The 24447-nt window shown below is 41.8% G+C and overlaps 1 protein-coding gene across 10 annotated transcripts in view; it reads left to right on the top strand.

The window, feature by feature from the left end:
- PTK2 (protein tyrosine kinase 2) overlaps positions 1-24447 on the top strand; it is a 352211-nt gene that overhangs the window by 256927 nt on the left and 70837 nt on the right. For 6 of the 10 annotated variants that reach the window (XM_019553184.1, XM_019553237.1, XM_019553254.1 and 3 more), the window contains 5 exons: positions 7616-7633; positions 11558-11614; positions 14175-14195; positions 15284-15381; positions 21185-21269. In XM_019553184.1, the coding sequence (XP_019408729.1) occupies positions 7616-7633; positions 11558-11614; positions 14175-14195; positions 15284-15381; positions 21185-21269 (279 nt within the window). The remainder of the gene's footprint in view (positions 1-7615; positions 7634-11557; positions 11615-14174; positions 14196-15283; positions 15382-21184; positions 21270-24447) is intronic. The other 4 variants (XM_019553219.1, XM_019553228.1, XM_019553201.1 and 1 more) reach the window with 3 other exon arrangements.

The raw sequence follows: 24447 nt of genomic DNA, 5'->3' as shown, positions 1-24447 counted from the left end.
TTCACCTGGGCCAGTGGAGGTCAGCCCCAGCTGGCTGTCAGCCAACCAGTTCGAAATACATCACCTGTCACCAGGCAGATCCCAGCTCCCCAGGTAGATGCCCCCCACCCAGGTCATTGATGCCAGTCCCGTGGGCAGAGGGAGCAGGTTCCCCCTCCCTCAGGACTGCAGCCAGCTCAGGTTACCTAAAGAGACGGGCCAGGGTGTGGTCCCCTGTTCTGGGCCCATCTAATCAAATGGTTGCTGCTCAGAGATTTTAGTCACAGTGTCACAGGGCAGAGATTTTGGGGAGAAACAAGGTGGCTTTCTGCCACACCCCTATTCCCCCAATTTTTTTCCAAAGTGCCATAAAAGGACTAGCACCAAAACGTTATAGAAGGAGACCAAGTACAATCCCTCAATCAGTCAATCTCATATACACAAGCAGTGCCCTTTTGAAAATATAATACAATGTACATCCTGGCATGTGCATGTGTATTAGTAGATGCATATACTCTCCCAGTAGAGTTAGTACTGATTAGAAATAAATAGATTTACTTGGAATTAATTAAATGCCTATTATATTAATATTTATAGGCACTTCTTAATGTAGCGTAGTGTACTGACACCACAGGTTTCAGTTGGTATTCTTTATGGATTGTTGTGGTATCCAACTGAACTGTTGTTTTTTTCCAGCTCATGATTTTTTGTTCAGTCTACTGCCCCTGATTAGCAGCCATTTATTTTAAATAATGCCATAATTTTCCATAAACTGCTTCTGTTCAAATTACTTTAGAGCCATATTATACACCGTGAGCTAATGCTCTACAGCAAGGGTAGCCAGCCTACAGCGGCAGGCCACAGAACGATGTAAATGGAGAGCTCATGTTGAATAGGCAGATGTCTGCAGATCAGGCACTAGTTTACTACGTTACCGCTACAACATTTTTAAAGCATCTCTTTTCTACGTTGCTATTACATTATTGTAGTGAAAACATAACAGAACTCCATGCACACAAATGCTCAAAATAATCCTATAAAAAAAGACAGAAAATCCCTAAAACTTGGGTTCAGCTTCATCCCCAAAGTTGTCTATGAGTGCATGTTTAAGAGAGAGACAATGGAAAGAAACAAAATTACCTGAGAAGCCTATATATACAAATTCATGTTTATATTATCACCCTGTTTCTCTCTATTCCTCTACAGATGGAAACAGCATATCTTTAAATGGAAACATCAGCATAACCAGAACTATTTATTCCCAAACTGTTTCAAAATGCATATTGTTACATGCACAGCTATCCAATTCATGGTTGAGGAAATGATTAGAATGTGGAGCTTAAATATTCTAAACATTTTAATTAGATCTTATTGAGATTGAAAGTTATATAAACACATTCTTAGATGGTGGTTTTTGCGGGGAGTTTTTTATTGCTTTTCTCCATCTGGATATTTTGCCAGGAGGATTCAGGCATCAGCGTTCTGAGATTTTGTCAGTCTGCTGTTAATGTCCAGTACCTTACTGCTTCTCATTAAAAAGATTGCACACGTTCGTGCTGCAGTGCTGTGAATCCTCTAGGTGCTGCCAGAAAGCTTCCCTTGTGACTTAAATGATTTCCATCATTTACAAATCCAGGGGACTGGCTTATCGGCATTATTAGCACCAGACGCTAAAATTGCCTTGTAGGAGAAGTACACCTGTGTGCGTAACCAGTTCGCTCCCATACGAAGGCTCTTCATCCTTTCCAGCATTTAGCTCCTGATGTGTTCATACAGAGGAGTCACAATCTCCAGCCATCATTTAGCAAGGTTGGACAGCACACGCACTGACCACAGACGCATGCTCCAGACCACTCCCAAGCCATCTCCCCTGCTGATCTGCCAGCTCATGATGCTTATTTCCTTCCTGGTGGCCCTTGTCAGGAGGGAGGCCAAATAGACTTGCTTATAGTCTCCTCTCGTAAGCTTGCCTTTCCACTCCCCTGATAATTCTAGTAGCATTTCTCTGTTCCAGTTTTAGCTTTAATTATTGTTGCTTGAAGGTGAGTGTCCAAAATTGAGCCCCGCTGTCCTGAAGGAGTCTCACCAGGACCTCATTTAATGGCATTAATAATTCCCTGTGCCTGCTGGAAATACCACACCCAGTGAATAATTCTAGGTTAACACATACCAGTTTTGTTGCCGCATCATGTTGTTGTCTCATAGTCCTCCTTCATTTGACCATTATCCCCAGGTGTTTCTCCTCGCCAGCCATTTCTAACTGATGAGCCTCATGGTCATCCATTTCTTCTTATGTGACATCCTGATTCTCTTCCATGTTGACAGTGCCTCTCAACTTTGTGTCACCAGCAGATTTCATTACCACACTCTGACTTTTTCTAAGAGCTTTAAAAAAAACTCCTAACTCAGATGAGTTCCAAGAGCGATATCAGTGGAGAACTCCACTGGTAATCTTCTTCCAGTCTGACAGTCTTTCAAGGTGCTTTTGTTTTAGTGAGCTGCTTTGTTCTGTACAGAAAAAGCAGTTAAGTCTGCTTTAACTCTCAGAAGCTTTGCGTGCCCTCAAGTAAAAGGCAAAAGCATACGATAATGCCAGCTGGAAGTTATGCCGAACACTGGAAATGGTTTCAAGTGGCAGTCATTCTAGGGCTGCATTGTATAAGCTCCTTAACAAAGAAACTTGAAATGACCTTTGAGCAACATCTTCACTTCATGCAATCTCTTATTTATTTTTATTCATGGAAGATAGTTGCACCAGTTTTGAACCTGCGATTGTAGCACATAAAAAGAAAATCTGGAATTGCATGAATTTAGATGCAGAAAGTATTGGGCTGAGCTTCTTTCTTTCCAAGTCGCCAGTCTGAATATAGTATTAGCTCATTTGCCGTCACAACTGAGAAGCCAAGGATTGATCCGTTATTTAAGCCCTGGATATTTTGCATTGCTACATACATGCTCTTCCATTTCAGTACTGGTCTTCCACTAGTGCTATTCCAATACCTTTTCCCTAATCCCTTCATAGATTTCATAGACATTTGGGCTGGAAGGGACCCCAGAGGATCATCAAGTCCAGCCCACTGCCCCAGGGGCAGGAAGTCAGCAGGGATCATAGGATCCCAGGAAGATAAGCATCCAAATGTGTCTTGAAGGCGTTCACAGTAGGTGCTTGAACTGCCTCCGACAGCAGTCTATTCCAAAACTTGGGGGCTCAGACAGTGAGGATGTTCTTTCTTATGTCCAGCCTGAATTGGTTGCGGTGGAGTTTGTGACCGTTCGATCTTCTCATCCCTTGAGGCGCTCTGGTGAACAGACGTTCCCCCAGATCCTGATGAACACCCCTGATAAACTTATAGGTGGCCATCAGATCACCCCTGAGCCTGCGCTTTTCCAGGCTGAAGAGCCCCATGGCTCTCAGCCTGTCATCATAAGGTCTGTTTTCCTGACCTCTGATCATGCGCGTGGCTCTCCTCTGGACTCTCTCAAGCTTCTCCACATCCTTTTTGAATTGTGGAGCCCCCAGCTGCGGCCTCACCAAGGCCGAGTACAAGGGGAGAATGACGTCCCGGGATTTGCTTGAGAAGCATCTATGGATCCAAGCCAGCATTTTGCTCACTTTAATAGCTGCAACATCACACTGGAAGCTCATGTTCATCTTGTGGTCAGTCATGACCCCCGAGTCCCTTTCATCTGTAGATGTAGCCAGTTTAGCCAAGAGGTGATCGTGGGGTACCAGATCGAAGGCTTAAAAAACGAAGGTACTTTTCCACAGGCGCCTGCTTCTCCTGCTCCAGGACATGCTGCAGATTCAGCATGTGAGGCTGGTCTGTGGATCCAGTCCAAGCCATGAACCGAAAGCCCAGTTTATCTGGCCCACATGGCCAAATGAATTTGACACTCCTGTATTAGAAGATTGCCAGCTATTTGTATTTGTTTGCAATTGCTCTCTTGGGCTGTTATAAAAGATTTATTTTGTTTTATTTATTTTATTTTCAGGGCACAGTGGTAAATCTTTTATCCCCTTGTTCTGGCTCCTAATTAATTAACATCTCAGCAAAGCATAAGCTGTGTATAATTGAGTCACCCTTTAAACTCGTCTGTTTAAAGTTGACAGCAAGTGGCAGAAAATACACACACACAGAGCTGTGTAAAATCATCCAAATCTGTATGAATCCTCCATGACCATTTGAGGCTGGACATAAGGAAGAATTTCGTTGCTGTCCGAGCCCCCAAGGTCTGGAACAGTCTGCCAGCGGAGGTGGTTCAAGCACCTACATTGAACACCTTCAAGAGTAAATTGGATGCTTATCTTGCTGGGCTCCTATGACCCCAGCTGACTTCCTGCCCTTTGGGCAGGGGGCTGGACTCGATAATCTCCCAAGGTCCCTTCTAGCCCTAGTGTCTATAAATCTATGAATCAGTGCCTGCTCGTGTGGAGTTTCCCACTTCCTCCCAAGCAAGCACAGGTCCCTAATAATTCTGTAACCATTCTCCCCCACGCACACACACTCAGTCACTTGTATGCTCCCCAGTCTCACAGCACTCCTTCCCCCTGTACCATCTCTGCTTTTTCCTCCTCTGAAGCTTTTTTTCCCATTATGACCTCCCACTGACAGCTCCAGGAATGGTGGTTAACGTCCTTCCACAAGTCTCAGGGAGCCAGCTGTAGATGGGATGTTTTGATCTTCCCTCTCCCAACCCTGTTTCCTTGGAGTTGCTGAGGTGAAGGGAAGAAAAGGAGAAGTAGAAAGCAATCAATTTGTTAACAAAAGGACAGGGGGAAAGAGAGAGAAACAGGGCTCTTGTTGAGCTCTTTCTGCTTTTGCCTCCCAGGTTGTGAAAATGGTACAGGTTCCTTCTTCCTCTTCTGTCTTCCTCAAAATTTCTGTCAAATCCTGAGAAGAGTTGTGATGTCCTGGAGCAGCAAGCTGCTCTTTCGTTGGAGGCAGGAGAGGGGAAGGACAGAGGAATAGGAGTAGGTGACTGCTCAAGGTGCCACAGTCAGGGAGGTACCACACACACATGGTCTCCCCGCCCCCCATCCTGCCACTCGTGCCGGCCAGGAGCCACTGGACAACTGCAGTGCAACTAATCCCAGGGGCTAGGCAACAGGGCCCGCCACCCCCTGCAGTGCCAAGGCCTGATTGGAGCCAACCAGCCAGAGCAGTGCAATAAAAGACCTCCAAGTGATGAGCACTATCAGGGAGCATGAAGGGCTGGGAGGAGAGCACCAAGGGCTGAGCCAAAGGCAAGACAATGGTGCCCAGTGAGAAAGCAATGCAGCTGTGTGCCCCCACATTGTTCACCAAGGCTAGTGCTGGAGGCTGAACTGCAGCCCCCACTGCCCCCTCACCACTGCCAGCACTGCCAAGGGTGAAGGCACGAGCAATGCTGGGTGACGGTGCCCTGCCACTGGAGCTGGGCTTTCTGTTAGGCAGCTCTACGTGCAGCCCACCTGCCTGTCCTCCTGCCACCCCACACTGAGCCCCTGCTGCCCAGCACCAGGCGCCATCTCAGGTAAACAGGCATGCGCTGTCCTGAACTAGCCCGTGGGGTCCCTTGCCACCCACAGCTGCTGGGGCACGTGTGCCCTGCACACACGCACACCTCCCACACGCACAGTGCCAGAGACTTGGCGGGGGGGCCAAGTTCACCGGAGTGCCATTTCCCCTAAGGCCGGCTCTGGGTAAGGATAGTCGTTGGAGGGCATTTCTCCACGCACCCTGGAAGAATTAGAACACCTGTGTAGTTGGCAGGTCTAATCGCAGAATGAGAGGAATGCTTCCCTATTTGATTTAATGGGGAAGTGCACTTCAGGGTTGGTTTTAGGGGGGAGAGAGGAGCTGCACGTGTCTGTGTTGTGTTCCTGCAAGATGCGGATACCTTTCCAGAAAAGAACAGCAGCTTCCTGTCGGATGTCAGAATTTGCAAGCAGTTAACCTAGTTGTAGAGTTTGATTTCAGTATGCAAAGGAGGTAGGGTTTGGGTTATATCCTGAATGAGTAATATTTGTTAGTCATTATTTGGCAAATGTTGACTTTAGAATCTATTCCAAGTCACTTTTTGAAATAAAATGTCAAAATAATTTTATTGCTGAAGTAACATAAATACAGTTCATAGTTTACAGAAGAATTTAAAACCTCATCTTTTAGATACAGAATTGTAATGTAAACCTTTGCTTTCATAGTCATATTGTGCAGATGTGCTTTCCAGTCTTTCTTTTCTTTTATTTCCAAATAATTTGTTTCTGTTTTCTCTTTCCTTTTCTTGCCTCTTTGTAAAGGAGTCAATCACTGTCAGCATAAAGTAAAGAAAGCTAGGCGCTTTCTCCCTTTCGTCTTCTGTTCCCATGAGCCTTCGCCTAAGGGTACTGCACTCCTCTTTGTACAGGCTGCTTTATTAACTTAAAAGCTGAATACACTAACTCTTTGACTGTCTGTGTACAGTTTTACCCCAGCTTCAGGTAAACAGAGTTCCAAGAATAACAAATTAAATTTCTGCTGCCCCCTCCAATTTGATTTCCAGTGAGATGCCTCATATACTTGCAGGCTGCCGTTTTCATGGGAGAGTTTATTCAAGGTGTAATACACTGCTATGGCAAACGATTCAGTCATTTTCTTCAACTGTTCAGCCACTGAATCTCTCCATTTCTTTCTGGCAGTAGCACACTCGGATTGCATTCTTGGACCCCTGATGCAGCATGCGAGTGAATGACGTAGAATGGCAACAGTAAACGTTAGTTAAGATCACATGAATTGGAGTGAACGTAGCAATGCTGGCTGTTGTGTAGTCCAGCTTTGTCTGGACAGTCTTTGGCTTTGGCAGGGTGAGGGAGCTGTAATGGGAGAACTGGTATAATAAAAGGTGCGTTAATTTTTCATTATAGAATGTGTTTTGAATTTTAGTTGGATTTTCAATCAATACTTCATGTGCCTCAAACCTTTTGGTGTGAATATGTGCTATGGTAGAGAGCCACTATGCTAAATCCAGAATATCAGTGTTAATCTGAACAAGTGCCCAATGGACTTGCCCTGTTTGTTGCTTATAACTTCAGTCGCAAATTCATATAACTCTGGTATGCTTAGTTTAGTGAATATATATTTTTTCCAGCTCTTTTTGGCATCTAAGCAAGTGTAGGAGTATCTTCCATTCAAAAGAGATAGTACTAACTATTATCAAGAAGATGTAATTGTACATGCAGAGTTTTAGAGACCAAATCCACAGTTGATATAAATTAGTGTAGCTCATCCAGCCCCAAGAGATCTGTATTGTGGTGAAAGTTTAATTTGAACTAAAATTTAACAGTGCATAATATGGTGCACTGTACCAACTGGTTTATTTTCTAACTTTATTTGGTTGAACTTTATGTAACAAAACTGCTACCCTGCATTCCATCACTAGCTCTGAGCTGATTGTGTCTAAGCCCCTTGGGTTTTAGGTGAAAAGTCTTAAGTTGCACTCTTTTTCTGGTTTCTCTTGAGTTAGTGTATATTTATAACTGCAGTCTTAATATACTTTTGGTTTCTCATGAATTTAATAGTATATTTTCCCTCTCTCTCCCCTGCTTTTTTTTTTCCTCTCTCCCCCTTCTCCCTCCCCTCTGTTTTTCTCTCTCCTTGCATGCCACCTGGATCTGCAGATGAAATTAGTGGGGACGGTAATGTTTTCTAGTCTGTGTGTTACTAACATGCAGTATGCAGCCTTTGTGTCCATATCACTAACACACATTTCAGCTGTTAATTTTTATACAGATTATAATACAAAAAAGAAAAACATGCATTAGAGATTAGCTGGTATGGTATGAACATTGTACCTTTTAAAACGACTTGACTGCTATTTTCTGTTAGGTGAACTGAACAAAGAAAAGCTTTTCACACACTATGCAATGTGTTTGGTAACATTTCAGAAGTCAAGTAGTGAAGGCTAAATTGCATGCGTTTGCAGTGAGACTTCTGGCATTGAAGTGAGATTTTGGGAGGTTTTAAAGTGATCGTTCCTTATGATTAAAATAACAGGAATAATCTAGACAAAATTAATTAAAGGGACTTCTCTTCAATAAATGAGATCAACTGATGTGATGCAAACTGGCAAATGATTCCATTGTGTGATGCTTGCTCTTCAAAAGCATAGTAATATCCAAGAGTTTCACTACTTGTTGGTTATGTTCCATGGATGAAAGAAAGCTATACAATATAGAGAATTTGAGGTTAAGTATGTATAATGTTGGGTAGGTTTTTATTATAAAGTCTTCTGGTGCAACTGAAATTTGAGTTTTACACTGGCTCTTGTTTTTAAAATAGCTCTTGTTTTTTTTGGGGGGGGGGCAGGGTTTAAGTGAACAGTGATTTCAGGTACTTAGCTTTAAAATTGAAATGCGCATCCCAAAGCCAGTGGTGGGTGTTAAACAATTTAAATAATGTTATCTTTTACTTGTCTCCCAACAACTTGTGGAAAAAAGTCCACACACATCTGTGTAAAATCATACACATGCATAAATCAGTGCCTGATAGTGTGGAGTTTCCCATTTATGGAAGTCTAACTAATACACCTTTTTAAACATTTTAAAAAGAAATTGTTGAGCAACAGTGCATTTAAAATAAGACCCTTTAAAAAATTTCAAATTAGACACCCAAAATCCCCGAGTTCTGAAAATTTAGAAGCACCAATATAATACAGTACTACTGAAAACAGTCTAGTATTAGTAGTGCATATTGTTTTGATTTACAGTAATTAGGAGATGAATAAGTTGATGGTCTCAAAGAAGGTATATACAAGTGTATAAAATATAAGGAAAAAATAAAAGTCAGTCTTCCTCTGATTAAATGAACAGAAAGTATAACCAGATTCTGCTGATTTTTGTTTTGCCTGTTAAACATGCTCAAGCAGCACCACTGCCATTTTCTTTCTGACCGTAGAAGTCTTATGGCTCATAGCATAAGCTCAGGAGTTATACTGCTGTTGATCCTCCACACTCTAACCCTACTAGGTCTTACAGGACAGTATAAAATAGGAAACAGTGTAAGTTAAGGACCCTAATAAATATTTGAAAAATCTCTGGTAGAGAAAGTGATGCGGAACATTTCCAAAAGAATGTTAATCTTTAAAAAGAGAAGTAAGAATCTGGAGCAGGTGCGGTAGACCTTCCATACTGGGATGTGTTTTCCTAGTGCCTGATAAATGTGTCCTGCTTCTAGCAGTAATAGTGTCTGTCTGAAAGAGGTTCATGAATGTTTGTAATATCAGTGACGTCAGGGTTGGCCAGTAAGTTAGAAAGGACAGAACTGTTTTTGAAGGTGCAACAGAAATGCAACTTAGACCTCTTTATTGCCTTTTGTATATGAATTGCCAGGGGATTCAGAACTTAGGCAGCCAGAAATTCTTTCCCTTCTGATTGCTTCACTGATATATCCTCCCCCCAAGGCCAGAAGGAAGCATTACAGTTTTGTGGTCTTATATCTGATACGATACATGCCAGAGTGTCTCACGGAGTAATTTTTTGTTTTAAGCTCATCAATTCTGTTTGAGCTCAAAGATATCTTTGAGATCCTGTCTCAGTGTAAAGACTGCAAAAAGGTCTTGTAATCTTTGTTTTGGGTCATTTTAAAACTGATGGCCACAACTCCTTCTGGACAAGATTTTAGCAGGATTGTTGCTGCAGGTTCTCATTACTCCCAGAAGGTGCTGGAGACTTAGATGAGCCTTTTCCTCAATTCTTATTTTTGTTCCCTTTAAACATTCGTTAGAGTATGGAGAGGAAAGTACTTATGTTCCTTAAAGGCTTGAAGCTACTTATGTAGCCGTTGTTCTCTCCTAGGTTAGAAATCAACTATTCTTGAATTTGAAGCCACTTTTCACACTTTATAAAAACCGTTCCTTGTTTTAGTATTGTGACAGACTGTATTTTTGACTGTCCATTGAGTTCCAAACCACAGGACTTCAATTCCTTTTTAAGATGTTGAAAAACAACAGTAAGCTCAGGTTGCTTGTATGTGCCTTATCTGTTCTCCGGTACCTCCCAAAGTAGGGGCAGATACATCAGCAGCTGGCATGAAACAGAAACATCATAACAAGTTCACATTCCCTGACCACAATATCACAAGAAAACAGAATGACCTATCAGTTACATCAGTATCCTTGTAAATTAAATAGTTCCTTGCCAATGGATGTTAATTCTTTAGACCAACATTACTCAGACAGAGGCTAGTCTCGGTAGAGAAAAGGAGTGAAGAGTGAAACAAGAAAAAGTGTATAAATTGATCTCCTTCTCCTTTTGATGCATGTTTCCAATTTAAACTCAGCAAACTCTTACCATCCATCCCCTGAGTACTCAATACGCTATTCTGTTTCGTGGAGTCCTGAGTGGAAATGACCCAGCAAGAAAGAAAAATTAACAGGATTTCCCTGCCCCTTTCTTCAAAAACACAGTATATTGTCACAGATTAATCCAAAGAACAATGTCTTCCTTTTAAAAAGCTGTCACGTAGGAATCCTGAACAACTTGGCAGAATTTTTTCTGAGATGAATACCTAGTTAGCAACCTAAATCCATGGGTAGGTACCCTGACAAGGTCTGATTTTTTTCAAAGTTGCCAAGCAAGCTGGAAATACCCATTTATGTTGGCAAAAATTGTTAGATGCTTTGTACCTTCTGAAAAACAAGTCACTTAGGTGACCAAATCCAATGAAACCATAGTCGTGGGCTGTTTCTGGAAGCTTGTTAGACAATCAGTTAGTGCTACTGAAAGCTCTTTAGGGAAGAGAAGTTATCTTCCTATATAACGTTTTACCACCTAGAACATTTGGGGAATGCTGTTAAATAAACAGAGAAAGTAAATAGGTTTTTTTTTTCTTCCCAACTATAAGCTTTCTGAGATACCAGGTCTTGGTAACACTCTTAGGAAAGAGAGTTATTGAAGTGAATTTTCTATAAACTAAACAAGCTTAGATTAATAGGACAGATAACAGGTACAAAGAGAGAGCACCAGTTCTAGAAATCTTTACTCTCCCAGAAAACTGGAAAGTGTATACACCTTCTCACCCACAGAAAATCATACGCTAAATAGTTGGTGCACATTATAATGACCTGGGGGACAGCTTGTTTTACCTGTGACACAGCAAATCCTGTAGCGTAAAGGGCTATTTTATTTGCGGTTCATTCAAAAAAATAAAAAAGTTTAACCTTCTGTTATTTGTAGTGTCTGTCCATTGCTAACAAGGGTTAGGTGTGAATAATTCATTATTAATAAATCAGAGGATTTTTTTAAAGAAGTCTTCAATGTAAACTAATTGATTTCCATTATAGAGCTAATACTTTTAAAAGTAGATGCTAATTCCCCTTCTACTCCCTGATAGACAAGCCTCTGTACTGTAACATAGGGGACAATGAGGTCATCTTCATTTCCATGATTCATGCATGAGGAGATTTGAGTCATGTCTTTCCGAAATGAATTTCAGCAGTGGTGAAAACTGGGGGGGGTTTAGGTGCATTTCTGACTGTATTTGTGGGGCTTGGGGATACAAAGTGTTTTAAACTTCTTTTAGTATGTCTTTTTTCCCAAAACTCTCTGATTCCTTCCTTACAGAAACAGATGACTATGCAGAGATTATAGATGAAGAAGATACTTACACAATGCCCTCAAGTAAGTGTGCTGGTTCACTTCAGAACTTAGACTTCAAAGTTTCTTAGGTTTTACAAACACTGTATCTTGCATTTCAAAGCCCCAAGTAACAGGCTCACAAAAACATTTACTGTACACAGTTATACTCTTGTGAATGCTGTGGCCTTTCAAATCCAGTCTCTGAAGCAGACAGTCACATTCTGTTGCATTTACCATAGTGAATTTTGTTGCAGTAGGTTTCTGTCTCATGTCAAAGCACAGAATTTAAAGTTGTGAATGAATGCAGTGCTGAGTGGGGGAGGAGGTTAATAAAATTTGCTTGAGCCAAAAATAATTTGAACAGGCTTCATATACAGGTTTCCCACAGATTTTGTGGGTCCTGTATATGCAAATTTCCTCTTATGCGTTGACACTTTTTATACCCAAAATTCATTATATGTGAGGTGAATTCACTCGTATGTGATCGGCATAGGTGCTGCCCCCCCGAATAGGTAAGTCTGTATGGGGAGGGGAAAGGGCCGTGGGGCCAGGGCCCCACTCAGCCCCGGCTGCAGCTGCTGTGGGAGTGGCTGACACCAGCTGCCTGCAGCCACTGGGCTGCACCGTGCCATGTCCCAAATCCCTTGGGTCTCCACTCATCCCCACTCGCCCCAGCTCCTGCTGCAGCAGGTCTGGGAACAGCCAACACCACCGGCCTGCACCACAGCTTGGTGCAGCTCAGAAACTGGGGTGAGTGGGGACAAGCAGAGCCCTGGGGGGGTTGGGGCACGGCGCAGCCCAGCGGCAGCAGGCGCTGGGGTGAGTGGGGAGAAGCAGAGGCCTGGGGCTGCAGCAGGGAGCAAAACGGAGAGAACTCTAAGTGGGGGCGGGGCATGGGGCGGGGCAGGGAGTGGCATGGATCTCGCTGCTGTGTGCACCCTGGGAGGACTGGAGGGCTGCTCCCGGCTCTTCCTGGGGGGTGCATGCCCTCCGATCTGAGTGCAGGACTAGAGCAGGCTTCCTGGGCTCTTCCCGGTGCTTGGCAGTGGTGCTGGAAGGGCAGGTTGGGGGAGCTATGGCAAATTTTGGCATGGCAGCAGCTCCCCTCCCAGTGCTACCACCTGCCCTGAGCACCAGGAAGAGCCCAGTGTCACTGCCAGCCCCAGCCTGCAGCAGCAGCCTATTCTTGCTCTGCATGCAGATCCAGGGGCACGGTCCCCCCGGGAAGAGCCCAGCACAGCCACCCCAGCCTGCAGCCCTCCTGGGGTGCACATAGCAGCAAGAGCCTCATTAGGAAGATTTCATGTAAGTTTGTTGGTTAGGCCTCCACATTGAAGCATCCTCATATCCCAGCCAGCTGCGTCAGTATCTGTGTATGCATCGCAGTGCGTTAAATTCCACCATAGAATAGTACTTGTGTTGGCAAATACTAACCTACAGCAGCGTTTTATTAGTTTACTGCAGCCTGATAGAGCCACACATGTAGATGGTGAGACTTTACTGCAGAGCTAATCGGGCAATTCCATAGTAAATGTCTTGTGTAGATGCACCCGGTGAGAAGGAATAGATCGTGGTGAGGGGGCAATATAAGGTTGTCATGAATCTGCATTTTCAAAGACAAAAGGCCAAGGCATGTAGCTAATCAATTTAATATTGCTAATTGGGCAATTCCATAGTAAATGTCTTGTGTAGACATGCCCTACTGTGCTCTTTCTGAATTAATATGCAATATTAAATTGGAATTTTAGTGTTCGCTACTCTTACAAGAAACTAGTATGCTACTGTGAAAAATGCAGCTGCAGCTTGCAGTGAACTTCACAATCTAATACTTTACGACTTGCTAACCTAAAATGGTCTCAAGAACTGACTAGGAGCTTGAAATGGCAGAAAACTCAAGTTCCAGCTATGTCTGCAGATAAGGAGCATTATTGTGGGAGGTGAGGGGGCAAATGACACAGTTAAACGGATAACCATAATCAACTCAAATGCTTAATATTTAAGGTGATGATATACTTAGGTGGTGCAGTACTGTGTTCCCCTCCCTGAAGAGAGAAGTTTCCTGACCTCTAAGCTACTGGGAAGAGATTGGTTTCTTAACAAGGAAATTATTTTAATAGCAAAAATATATATTTCATAAATGTGAAAAAACACATTTTGAATAGAATGCAGTAAATTACTGTGTAAATCTGCTTTAAAATAATACTGGGATCAAAGAAAATTGTGAAAAATTGTATGTTTATTTGTCTGTAAAGGTGTAGCTTATACGTGAATAATCCTGCAATCCTTACTTGCCTGAGGATTTCAGTGGGATTACTTGCATGCTGAATCCTACTGGTGCTGAGCACTTTGGCTTGATCCAGCAAAGTGCTTTGCTGAATGGGTCAGTGGTGAGCTGTTTATAGCACCAAGAAAATGTGGATTATAGAGACTGACCTGTTTTGTGTTAGTAAAACCTTAAAAGTTGCTCAGATAGGTTATCATCTTGGCTAAGCTAAAATATATTTACCTTTTAAAAATTAAGAAATATTTGACCAAATGTCTTGTTACTTTTAAGAAGGTATATCTAAGTAAGTGTTTGATTTTTCTCTTAATTGCACTACAGAAAGCTATGGAATAGATGAAGGTAACAGGAGACACTTTAACCATCTTTATATGCTTGCAGTTTTGGAATGATGTGGAGTTTTTCAGTTTAAACCTGTTCACTTTCGTTTGATAAGCATTGCTTATATATAGTTAAGCTAATTCATTTGTTAGCTTTGGGATTTTAAAGAGGAATATGCAGGATTTTTGATACAAGTGAAAAAGGCATTGATTACTTCTCTTTTCAGCTAGCTGACCTTATTTCTGTAGCATTAATGAGGCCATCAAATAATCAGGAATGAGGTCTAAGCTGGTTAAGTATGTGTTTTTCTTGTGGAAAGGATAATGGCAATGGAAATGCACATTATACATGTTTTTCCCAGCTCCTGAAACAGTATTGTTTGACTGCCAGAAGTTAAATTAAAAACTAAATAATTCAATTGCAACTGTATAAATTTGATTGCTAAGCTAGTGAGCCATTTCTACACTTGTGTTTACCCAGTCAACTAAAAAAACAAGTTAATACAAATGTGTAAATCACAGAACATTTTATTATGTCGATTTCATGCCAGTTGTGCACTGTCAGATGTGAGACACAGTCATCATTCTACTTGTATTCATTTTATCTTGATGTTCCACTCTTCTGGCTCCCAGTTTTTTTGCTTGCAGCCACCTCTTTAAAAATACTCCTGGCTCAACTGATGGTTCAGAGATCTAAATTATTAAATAGTGGATACCTCTTAAATATATAAGAACATGTCGTTTTTAGGGTGTTCGTAGTTAAATCCATATTTCCCTGAGCAATTTTTCTTCCTTTCCTTATTCCTTTATCAGCAGTAATTACAAAGGAAGTAATTATATTTATTGCATTGAAATAAGTAATGCATAGTAATTAATTTAGTAAGTCAGATTTCAGAGGGTCTTATTCTCTGCTCTCATTCATACAATTGCTTAAGAGGATTCCACTGTGTATACAACATTTATGTAGGTTGGCGTGCAGCAAATTTTAATCTTAATTATTTATACGTCAGGCATTTGAGTGGGTTACTTTTAGTTTGGCATCTTGTGGATTATTTCCTTTGAATATTTTTCGTTAGTAGTTTGAAATTTAAATGCATTGTATTCTTACAGCCAGAGATTATGAGATTCAGCGGGAAAGAATTGACCTAGGACGCTGTATTGGCGAAGGACAGTTTGGAGATGTACATCAAGGAGTTTACATGAGTCCAGTAAGTAAGGGTTTTTTATAACCTTTACACACAGTTTCAGAAAACTTGCTAGATACCTGACATGTCTCATCTGCATGACCTGAACTATTGATGCATCAAGGCTTGATGTAACAGTATTTATAAGAATGAATATATGACACTTATACTAAGTTAAAGATGCTGCACAAACTTTAATATCCACAGTGCTCCTATAAAACAGCTGCCATTATTCCCATTTTACAGATGGATAAATCACTTCTCTCATTTTCTCAAGGCCCTGCTCAAAGCACTGGCTGACCTAGGGATAGAACTCAGGAGTAGTGACTCCAGTCATGTGCTCTCTTCATCATCTTGGTGACACATGAACAAGCTTAAGTTATCCGTCTTGAGAAACTGAGAACAATGTGATCATTATCCACACAGCTTACATTTTCAGAAGAGCTTAGGGATTGACTTTGAGTGGCCAGCATCCATATTGGTGGCTGTGGTTTGAGAGAAGCTGCTCACCTAGTATGATACTAAATTCTCTTGAAATTTGACACCCTTGCCTGTTGCCTTACACTTTCACTAAAGAAATGCTTCACTGCCTAGATTAATATTAGATGTCAAACACTTTGATATAAACCAAAATCTAAATCACCTGCTGGCCTGTGGCAGATGTAAGTGAATGAATATCTGTGATACAAAACACTATCATGGTGAGTTTTTTGCCAGTCCCAGCAGAGGATGCCAGGCCCCCCAACTGCAATTGACACCCCACAAGTGGAGTGTTGTGCCCATGCAGAGCTATGGTGATGGCTGTGGGGCTCTCTTTTGGCAAAGCAGTCATCCTTCATGTTATAAATTGCAGGATCAGGACCTTAGTGGATACTCCCTGTCACTCCAGTAAGTGATCCTTTTAAACTAGGTGTGAGGCATATTGGTGAGGAACCTTGCAACTCCCTGGTCCTCTTTCTGTGCAAGTCTGGCACTCTTCATGACTGCTGCACTTCCAGTCACACAAACTAATACCAAATGAAACATTTTTTTTCTTTTTCAAAAGAATCAAAATAATCTAGCAAAGGACTTAAGTGTATGAGTAATCCCATTGATACAGTGGTACTAGCACGCTTAAAATTCAGACATTTGAATCCTTTTCTGGATTAGACCATACGTGGTAGTCTAGCAAAACTGATGATTTTAATGAGAGTTTGGCTCAGTTAGGCACGAATTTAAATTTGGATATGGACTTAAACAAGGTTATATGGCAAAATATCACAAACAGTTTGGAAATCAATGTAACTGCCACCTTTGTATTGAGACTTCCCTTGCTTCTCAAGTAGTCCCTGTTCATGTACTTGAGAAGCAAGGTCTACTCAGCTTGGGTAGAAGTGGATAAATCTGGTCCTGTGTGAAAGCAGGTCATGTTTAATTTTTGAAGAGCTGTTTCCTTAAAGATACTTGCCAGCAGAGAGAATTTTTTCTTATGCATCATCAGCATCTGACTGTGTTAATTGTTTTATTACGTAGAGAAGAAAGCTGGAAGGAACCTCCATAGGTCATCTAGATCTAACATTTAAGACACTTTAAAAATGTTTCCATGGGTGACATCTTTATAATTAAGTGCACTGATCATGAATGTGCAGTCTGACTGTTTGGAAGAAATTTCATCATAGGTTAAAGATTAGGCTAAAAAACACATCGTGGCAGGTCCAGGTTTATTGTGGCAGTGATTTATATCATGTGTGTTTGGATTAGAAGTGAAAAGAGGGAGGATTCCTGACTTCCAGCCTTCTAACCTCAGCCTGGAATGTGAAAAATCAGCTTATTTATCTCCAGTAATGATTATATTCTTCTTGAACACTTTAATTTTGTCAGGCGCATACAGATCATAATAGAATCCAGCTCATCTACCTCTTTCATTACCTTTCTGTATTAAACAGCCATTAGACAGACTATAGCTAGTAATCACTATCAGACTAAGTTGCTAAAGGCTGAGTAGAAAATGAACTTAGAGGATCTTGATGCTTAGGGGCCAGGAACTGAGACCATGCAGAGCAAATCTTATTTAAAAGGCCTAAAGAGCATGAAATTTACCTAGAATGTTATTTAAAATTCCATTTGCTTTTCATTAATCAAAACCATTATGTTTGCATTGTTATGCCAGGTTTAGCCCAGACAGTCATATCCTCACTATCATTTCTCCCTCCATCCCTTTCCAAAAACCTGGCTTTTAACAATTTGATTTTTCTCTCTTTATTTAACTTATCCCATAATAATGCCTTGTTAATTTACCTTGCACCATACTTGAGGATTCTTGCTAATTGCAAAGCCTTAAACTGTTTCACTCATCTCTACAGCTGATTACATACAAAAGGTTTATCAATGAGAGCTCCTGAATATTCTTTGCAACATAGTACTTCATTTGTATGTTAAAATAAAATAAAATAATCTTGATTTAAAGTTAACTATACTTAATATTTTATAGATAAGTTGAATAAGATCACTGATTATCCAGAATATCAATCTGGTGCCCATACTCTGCGGAGTACTGTCATCACCACCACCTGAAGCAAGCCCACCAGGCTGCCAGGTGCAGCCAGCCAGAGCCTGATACCAGCAGCAGTCAGGAAGACATGCCAGGCAGCCCAGTAGGGTGCATCAGGGACAGAAGTGCTCTAGAAGGGCAGCAGCACGTGGTGCCCCCAGTTGTGCTGGGGCAGGTATGGTGGGGACCAGGGCTAGGGGCTCCATTCCTTCCCTCTGTCCCCTTCCTGCCTGCTGCTGCTGACAGCTGAATGCTGGTGAGGGGACAGGGCTGAGGTGAGAAGCCATGCTGGGCAGCAGGCAGAGGGGAAGCTCCCATCTTGCAGTGTCCCTGTTCCCTCTCCCCCGCGTGCTGGCCGGGGCTGAGTCTAGCTCTCCCCTCCCTCCACTGCCCGAGTTTGTGCCTCCTGCCTGTGCTGCTCAGCTTCAGCCTTGTGCAAGCTGGGGCAGCCCCAGGGAGCAGAACCAGAGCCCTCCCTGCCAGCAGCACAGGCCCATAGCCTCATAACGTGTGGCAGAGAAAGTAGAGTCCTACAGGAGGAAGGACCAAGCCCCTGGAGCCCCGGCAAACTGCCGGCGGCAGCAGCAGGAGCCCAGTGTGACTGCAGGAATTGTGACTGCTGGAATCATGATGGGTGCCTGCCATTGCTGCCCAGAGCCCCAAGGTGCCCAACTCCTGCTCCTGTCACCCTCCCCACCCAAGACCATTGTGTAAAGCCAGAAAATTTCTGAACTACAGATCCTCCCTTCCCCCTATCCAAACCCCCACCCCCTACCTACAGCTGACAGCTTGAAGCAGCTACACATGACCAAGGCTAGCAAGTCATTCTGCGAGGGGGGGGTTAGGAGGGCCCCACAAGGCAGCATGGGATGCTAGAGGACTGCATCCTGCAACAAGGGGATATGGTACTGAAGTTCTGCAGATTTAACCTAAATCAGATAAACCTGATAACACCAGTCTTTAAAAATTATTTTAAACTAGTCCTTAAAAATGGTTTGGAGCATGCAAAAAGAAGTTTGTGCGCTCTAAACTTCTGTTACAAGTATAGACCAGTTTCCGGCCACCTCAGCTGGAAAAAATATAATGTCCAGACCTGGCCTTTGTGAATGACCCAGGAAACAAATATTGAAAAGCATGAAGTATAATCTTAGCGTCATTCTCATAACATTTGTGTGTGTGTAAAAATAGAAGGGAAAGGGAGACAGAGTAAACTTGCACTCGGGCCATCACTCTATGAGAGAAAAGGTGTCCTCAACTCCAGCTGGTTCCCAGGGGTGTCAAGGGACTCTGAACCTTGCAGGGTCAATCCATTAAGCAAGAAAGTTATGTTCCCCTAGCTGTCATAGTAGCTCATACTATGCGCAGGAATGTAGTATTGATGTAACTGTGATAGTCGAGGAAGTAAGAGAGAAACATTTGTCTGGCAATCTCTTTTTCAGTGGTCCTACTTTATAGTTATCAGAAGGAAAGTGAGCAGGGATCTGGGGTGCTGGAGAGCATGGAAGAGGCAGCGGGCCCGATCCAGGCCAGCAGGGAATGGGGGCAGACCCTATCTCAGCACCAGGATGGGGGCTCCTTCGCCCCTTCTTCTGTCAGTCGGAGAATGGTAGGGGGTGGGACTCAGCAGCTGGCCCAGCAGCACAGGGGAATCACCCTCGGCTGACTGTCTGTACTTAGCCGTAGATCCTGAATAGCCTGAGACCTACTTCAGGGACCACCTTCTCTCCTATGCCTCATCATGATCCCCAAGGTCAGTCAAGAACAATCTCCTACAAGTACCATCAGTACGTCAAGTCTGCTTGGTGAAGCACATGTTCTCAGCAGCCGCTCCTCAGCTCTTGAGTTCCCTCCTTGAGGCCCAAGAGCTTGAGCCTTTTGGACGCACTGCAAGACCTTCTTGTTTGGGCAGGCATTTAGCAGGCAAAACCAGGACGAGTGGTTTAGTGGGTCTCGGCTTTATTATTTTATTTATTCCAGTTGCCCTTAATTGCTTACTGCAATTAAAGTTTTTTTTGCTTTAATTGCAGTAAGCCACTCTGAGACTGTTGCGAAGGGCGGCACATAGATAACGTGAATTAATTAGTTAACGTCTGATAATACAATCACATGGTTTTAATACAACATATGTCAACCTCAGTTGAATTTAGTGTAGGACAACACATGTGAATCACATTTACAGGACCAAGACTTCAGCGTGGGGACCTGTTGTATTAATTATATTGGCTTAGCTACCAGAAAGATAAGCCTTTAATGGAGCAGTGTTGTGACCTAGGAGAACTGTTATTTTGAGAAGCTTCCAAAGTTACAAGCTGAAGAGCACTGCTACTTTGTTATGCAGATTACCCATTCAGTTCATTTAGCTTTTAATTTTCCATTAAAATATAATTTTCCAGTTTCTCCTTTTCTGTGAGTACTAACAAAGCGTGAACATCTTAAAGCTTTTTTCAAAAGGAAAAGTGGTGCTGCTTTTTTGTGCTGTCTGCAGCCTGTAAAAAAAAAAAGTTTGTAAAACACACCGTAGAAAGAGAAGATTAAAGATGATGTCTTAGCCACGAGACCTCCTTCAGGGTGACGGGTCTTATTTTGTTCACCCAAGAGAAAAGTAGATTGTCTGCTATATTCTGCTGCTTTCTAATTTGAATAGCTATGTTGTACAGAAGTCTTAATTTCAAACTCATGCTTTAGCTGATTGTGAGGCTGTTGCATAAAATCTTTGTGCTATGCTCCTGTGAAATTTGTGAACTAAACAGAAAAGTTTAATTACTTTGCATCATGATAGCAATCTGCTTATTATTAAGAGCTTCAGCAGTCATAATTGCATCCAGCTTTCTGCACCACAGAAGCCTACGCAAGACTGCAGACACTCCAGAAAGTCCTTTATGTGGCTTTTCTCAAGGTGCTTTGTTACAAAACCCAAATATATTTTTAAGGGCAAAAAATATTTGATTTCTCTGCATGACTTAATGTCATGTCCAGGATGATCCACCCCATCTTTTCAACAATGTAAGAAAGTGCATAGTGATATTCAGGTAAGCTGGTTGTTTGTTTTTATAATTCTTCTACAAATTAGAAGCAACTCTTTAAGGTTGATCAAATTTAACTATGTTATAGGCAAATATCTTATATAAAATGCATGTAGTTGTTTAATATGTTTAATTTTGATTATTTAGTGTGTGAATGCTTTCAAGTTTTCAACATTACTATCAGTTGTTTTCTTGTAAAATGTACTGCCAAAATGTTTCGGGTCTGTATTTGTGATTGGCTTTATTTGTATTATTTAAAGCATCTCTTTTGCAGGAAAACCCATCCATGGCTGTTGCAATCAAAACATGTAAAAATTGCACCTCAGACAGTGTGAGAGAGAAATTCTTGCAAGAAGCCTGTAAGTCTTAAAACATTTCCATTGATCTAACTTTTGTAAGTGCTTTTCAGGCCCTTGGTACCTTTGCAGATTTCTCTTCGGTGAAGGCAGGTTAGCTTGCTGTGATATTACTTTGAAATGTTTTGTTCATACGTTGGTCCTGTCCTTTGACACACGGCAGACAACATTTGATTTCCTGAAATCAGCCACTTTGCTTATGCATGCAAATACTATGTCTGCAAATGCAAATGCAATGCAAATACCATTTTCCAAAATAGACAATTTCTGACCTCATCCAGACTACAGAAGTGAACTTTTTCTGAAATAGTAGAGTGGTATGGTTTCCATGCCTTCCTTTCTCCATTACACGCTATGATTATGAAAACCCGTGGGACCTGTTATAGTGCATTTATAACACCTCTTAAAGTTGTTATCTTCTTATCTAATAATAGGACTGCTAAGACTTTAGACCTGGAGAAGGGTTTTCTGTGTGCATGTGTAGGAAAAGAGGGGATACCTATTATTTGAATATTATGAATAATGACTAGAAAAGGAACCAGCCTCATCCTCTAAATTTTGTGCTTCGAAAACCAATGTTTAAACACATGGAGGAAAGTTTTGCAAACATTTTTGAGCATACTAGAAACAATACCCATCAAATCTGTTTGAACATTTCATAAATCTGTTTCAACTTCCAGAAGGAATTCTATAGTGATCCTCTTTCTTTGCCATTCTGTTTTATAAAACAAATTAACTCTACAGGACACATGAGTCTGATTTCTTGTTCTTCTCTTTCATTGTTATTGTATGCCTTTGAGATCATGTAAAGGTATTGTATTACATCAGTCAATTTATTGCTTAAGTCCAGAGATAAAAGAAAATTCTTGCTCTGTCAGTCACTTTTTTTTCTATTTTTTTCTCTATATGAAACTGCTGTGTTTAATGCTAAAGGCCTATTCATCTTTGAGCGTGTGGTTTTTTAAATTAAAATTAAATTTTAAATTCTGTATTTAGCTAAAAGACCGTTTTTGTTGCTATTGAAAATGCAGGTACTGCTGCTGCCAGTACTTACTATAGCCGTAAAGAGAGAGTAGTTGAAATAGGGTAGGTGACTGCTTCCCCACAATACAAAAAAGAATGCTTTATGTATTTAGAAGGGGCTCCAGGGAACTACAGACTGGTGGGCCTAATGGTTGTCCCTGGCAAATTGGTAGAAACCATAATAAAAAATAAGATTGTTCATCAGAAGGGTGAATAGGGACTATTGCTCTCTGATCACACAGCCAACACTTGCCCAGTCCCTCCTCATTTTGTTTCTTGCCCTCTATACACTTTTCTCTTCTGGCCTTGAGTTCTGCATCCTTGTTTCCCTAAAGTCTATTCATATAAGTACAGCCGAGACTTTCATGTCTGCTTCGTCACTCCAACCACATCCTCCATACCATCTTTGTCCCTCTGCTGGCCCCTCTTTTACTCAACATCCAATACAAACCTTTTCTCTTTATTTGTAAGCCCCTGCACGACTTAGACCAAAAATATATTTGGTAACGTTAAAATCTTCCTCTGTTTCCTATATCTACCTGTTGTTGTTTCAATTTATGCCCTACCCTGCCCATAAAGGCTCAGGGAGGCTTACAATAAGACAAACAGCCCACCAGTAACATTAATTCATATGTATACACTTAAATTGCATGGTGACCTTTTATAGTTGCTAGTTTTTCTGAACCCTTTTCCTTTTTTTTTTTAATTGGCCATGTTGATAGCTCCTTCAGAAGCTGGTGATGAGGAAACCTATTTTCTTTTAAAACTCTTATGAGATAGAAAGGTAGAAAAAAAGAACACAAAATGTACCACTGTGGAATCTAGAGAGCACGTTGATCTAATGACCTTACCTTTTTGCAATTGTGAGATTTAGTCTAGACAAATCAAATTAATTCCTAGAGAACGTTTCACCAAAAAGAAAATATACAGTATTTAAAACTACCAGGATCTTACGAAAAGTAATAATGAGATATGTCATTGGGTAAATGGTAATTCCACTTTTAAAAGAATTTCTCTGATCAGCTGATGCTGTTGCACTGCTTCCTTATCCAATCGGTAGAAAGTGTGGGTCACAGTAATGAAACCTAATTTTAAAACCCTTTCTGCCTTGGACTTGATGATTATGGAAAGCTCTTTATGATCATGTGTCTTTCTTTGAAAGAAACACACTTTATTTACAAAGTTTAATACAGAAATCGTGTTTCAGTGGAATCCAGCTGGCATAGTGTTTTCTTCCCAGCCCCCAAAAGTGGCACTTTCTTGGCAGAAATTTTCTGCTGAAAAAATGGAAATGAATGAATGATTCTGGGAATGCATCCAGGTTCAATTGCTATGTAACCCTCTGTCACTCATTACTGCCCAGCTTGACTTACACCATTGACTCAACTTTGACTTCCTGTTTTATTCTGTTAGAAATATGCTCTTGATTGGATTATGTAAACTGTTGCTCTGAAGTCAGCTGCTCCTGGGCCCAACATCTACATGTGCACCCTGAGACTGTAGCACTTTGAGCCAGGGCGGAGCAGCCCTGGGTTGGCAGCAGGCTTGGGGGTCAGGCTGGAAGAGAGGTGGGGGACACCCCAGGCTCTGGGTGGTGATAGCAGAGGGGCCAGCTGGAGCACAAAATTGCAGAAGTGTGGAGGTAGGTAGCCCCCATACTTCAGCACCCTGATGCCCTATCCAGCCCTGTCACCAACTACACATGCGTTTTGGTGGAGTAAGTAACGGCGCCATAAGATAGTACTGTACCTGATAGTATTGTCTTATGACAGAGTTAATTTATTGCACCCTAATACCATCATACATGTAGACAGTGATTTTTATTCAACCTGGGGAGAAGTGGGCAGCAGAGTCCCCCAGGGCTCGGTCCTTGGGCCCGCGCTGTTCAATCTCTTTATCAGCGATTTGGACGACGAGGTGAAAAGCACCCTGTTTAAATTTGCTGATGATACCAAAATTTGGGGTGAGGTGAGCACACTAGTAGGGAGGGAAAGATTGCAGCAAGACGTGGATAGGTTACAGGGGTGGGCTAGCAAGAACAGGATGCGTTTCAATAGTGACAAGTGCAAGGTGCTGCACTTGGGCAGTAGTAACCAGCAGCACACTTATAAGATGGGAAACTCCCTTCTTGAGAGCACGGAGGCAGAAAGGGATCTTG

This window comes from Crocodylus porosus, unplaced genomic scaffold (genome assembly GCF_001723895.1).
Source record: "Crocodylus porosus isolate Cpor-Errol unplaced genomic scaffold, CroPor_comp1, whole genome shotgun sequence".
Taxonomy (NCBI): Eukaryota; Metazoa; Chordata; order Crocodylia; family Crocodylidae; genus Crocodylus; species Crocodylus porosus.
The sequence above is the reverse complement of the archived record's forward strand: the minus strand, read 5'-3'. Positions and strand labels throughout refer to the sequence as shown.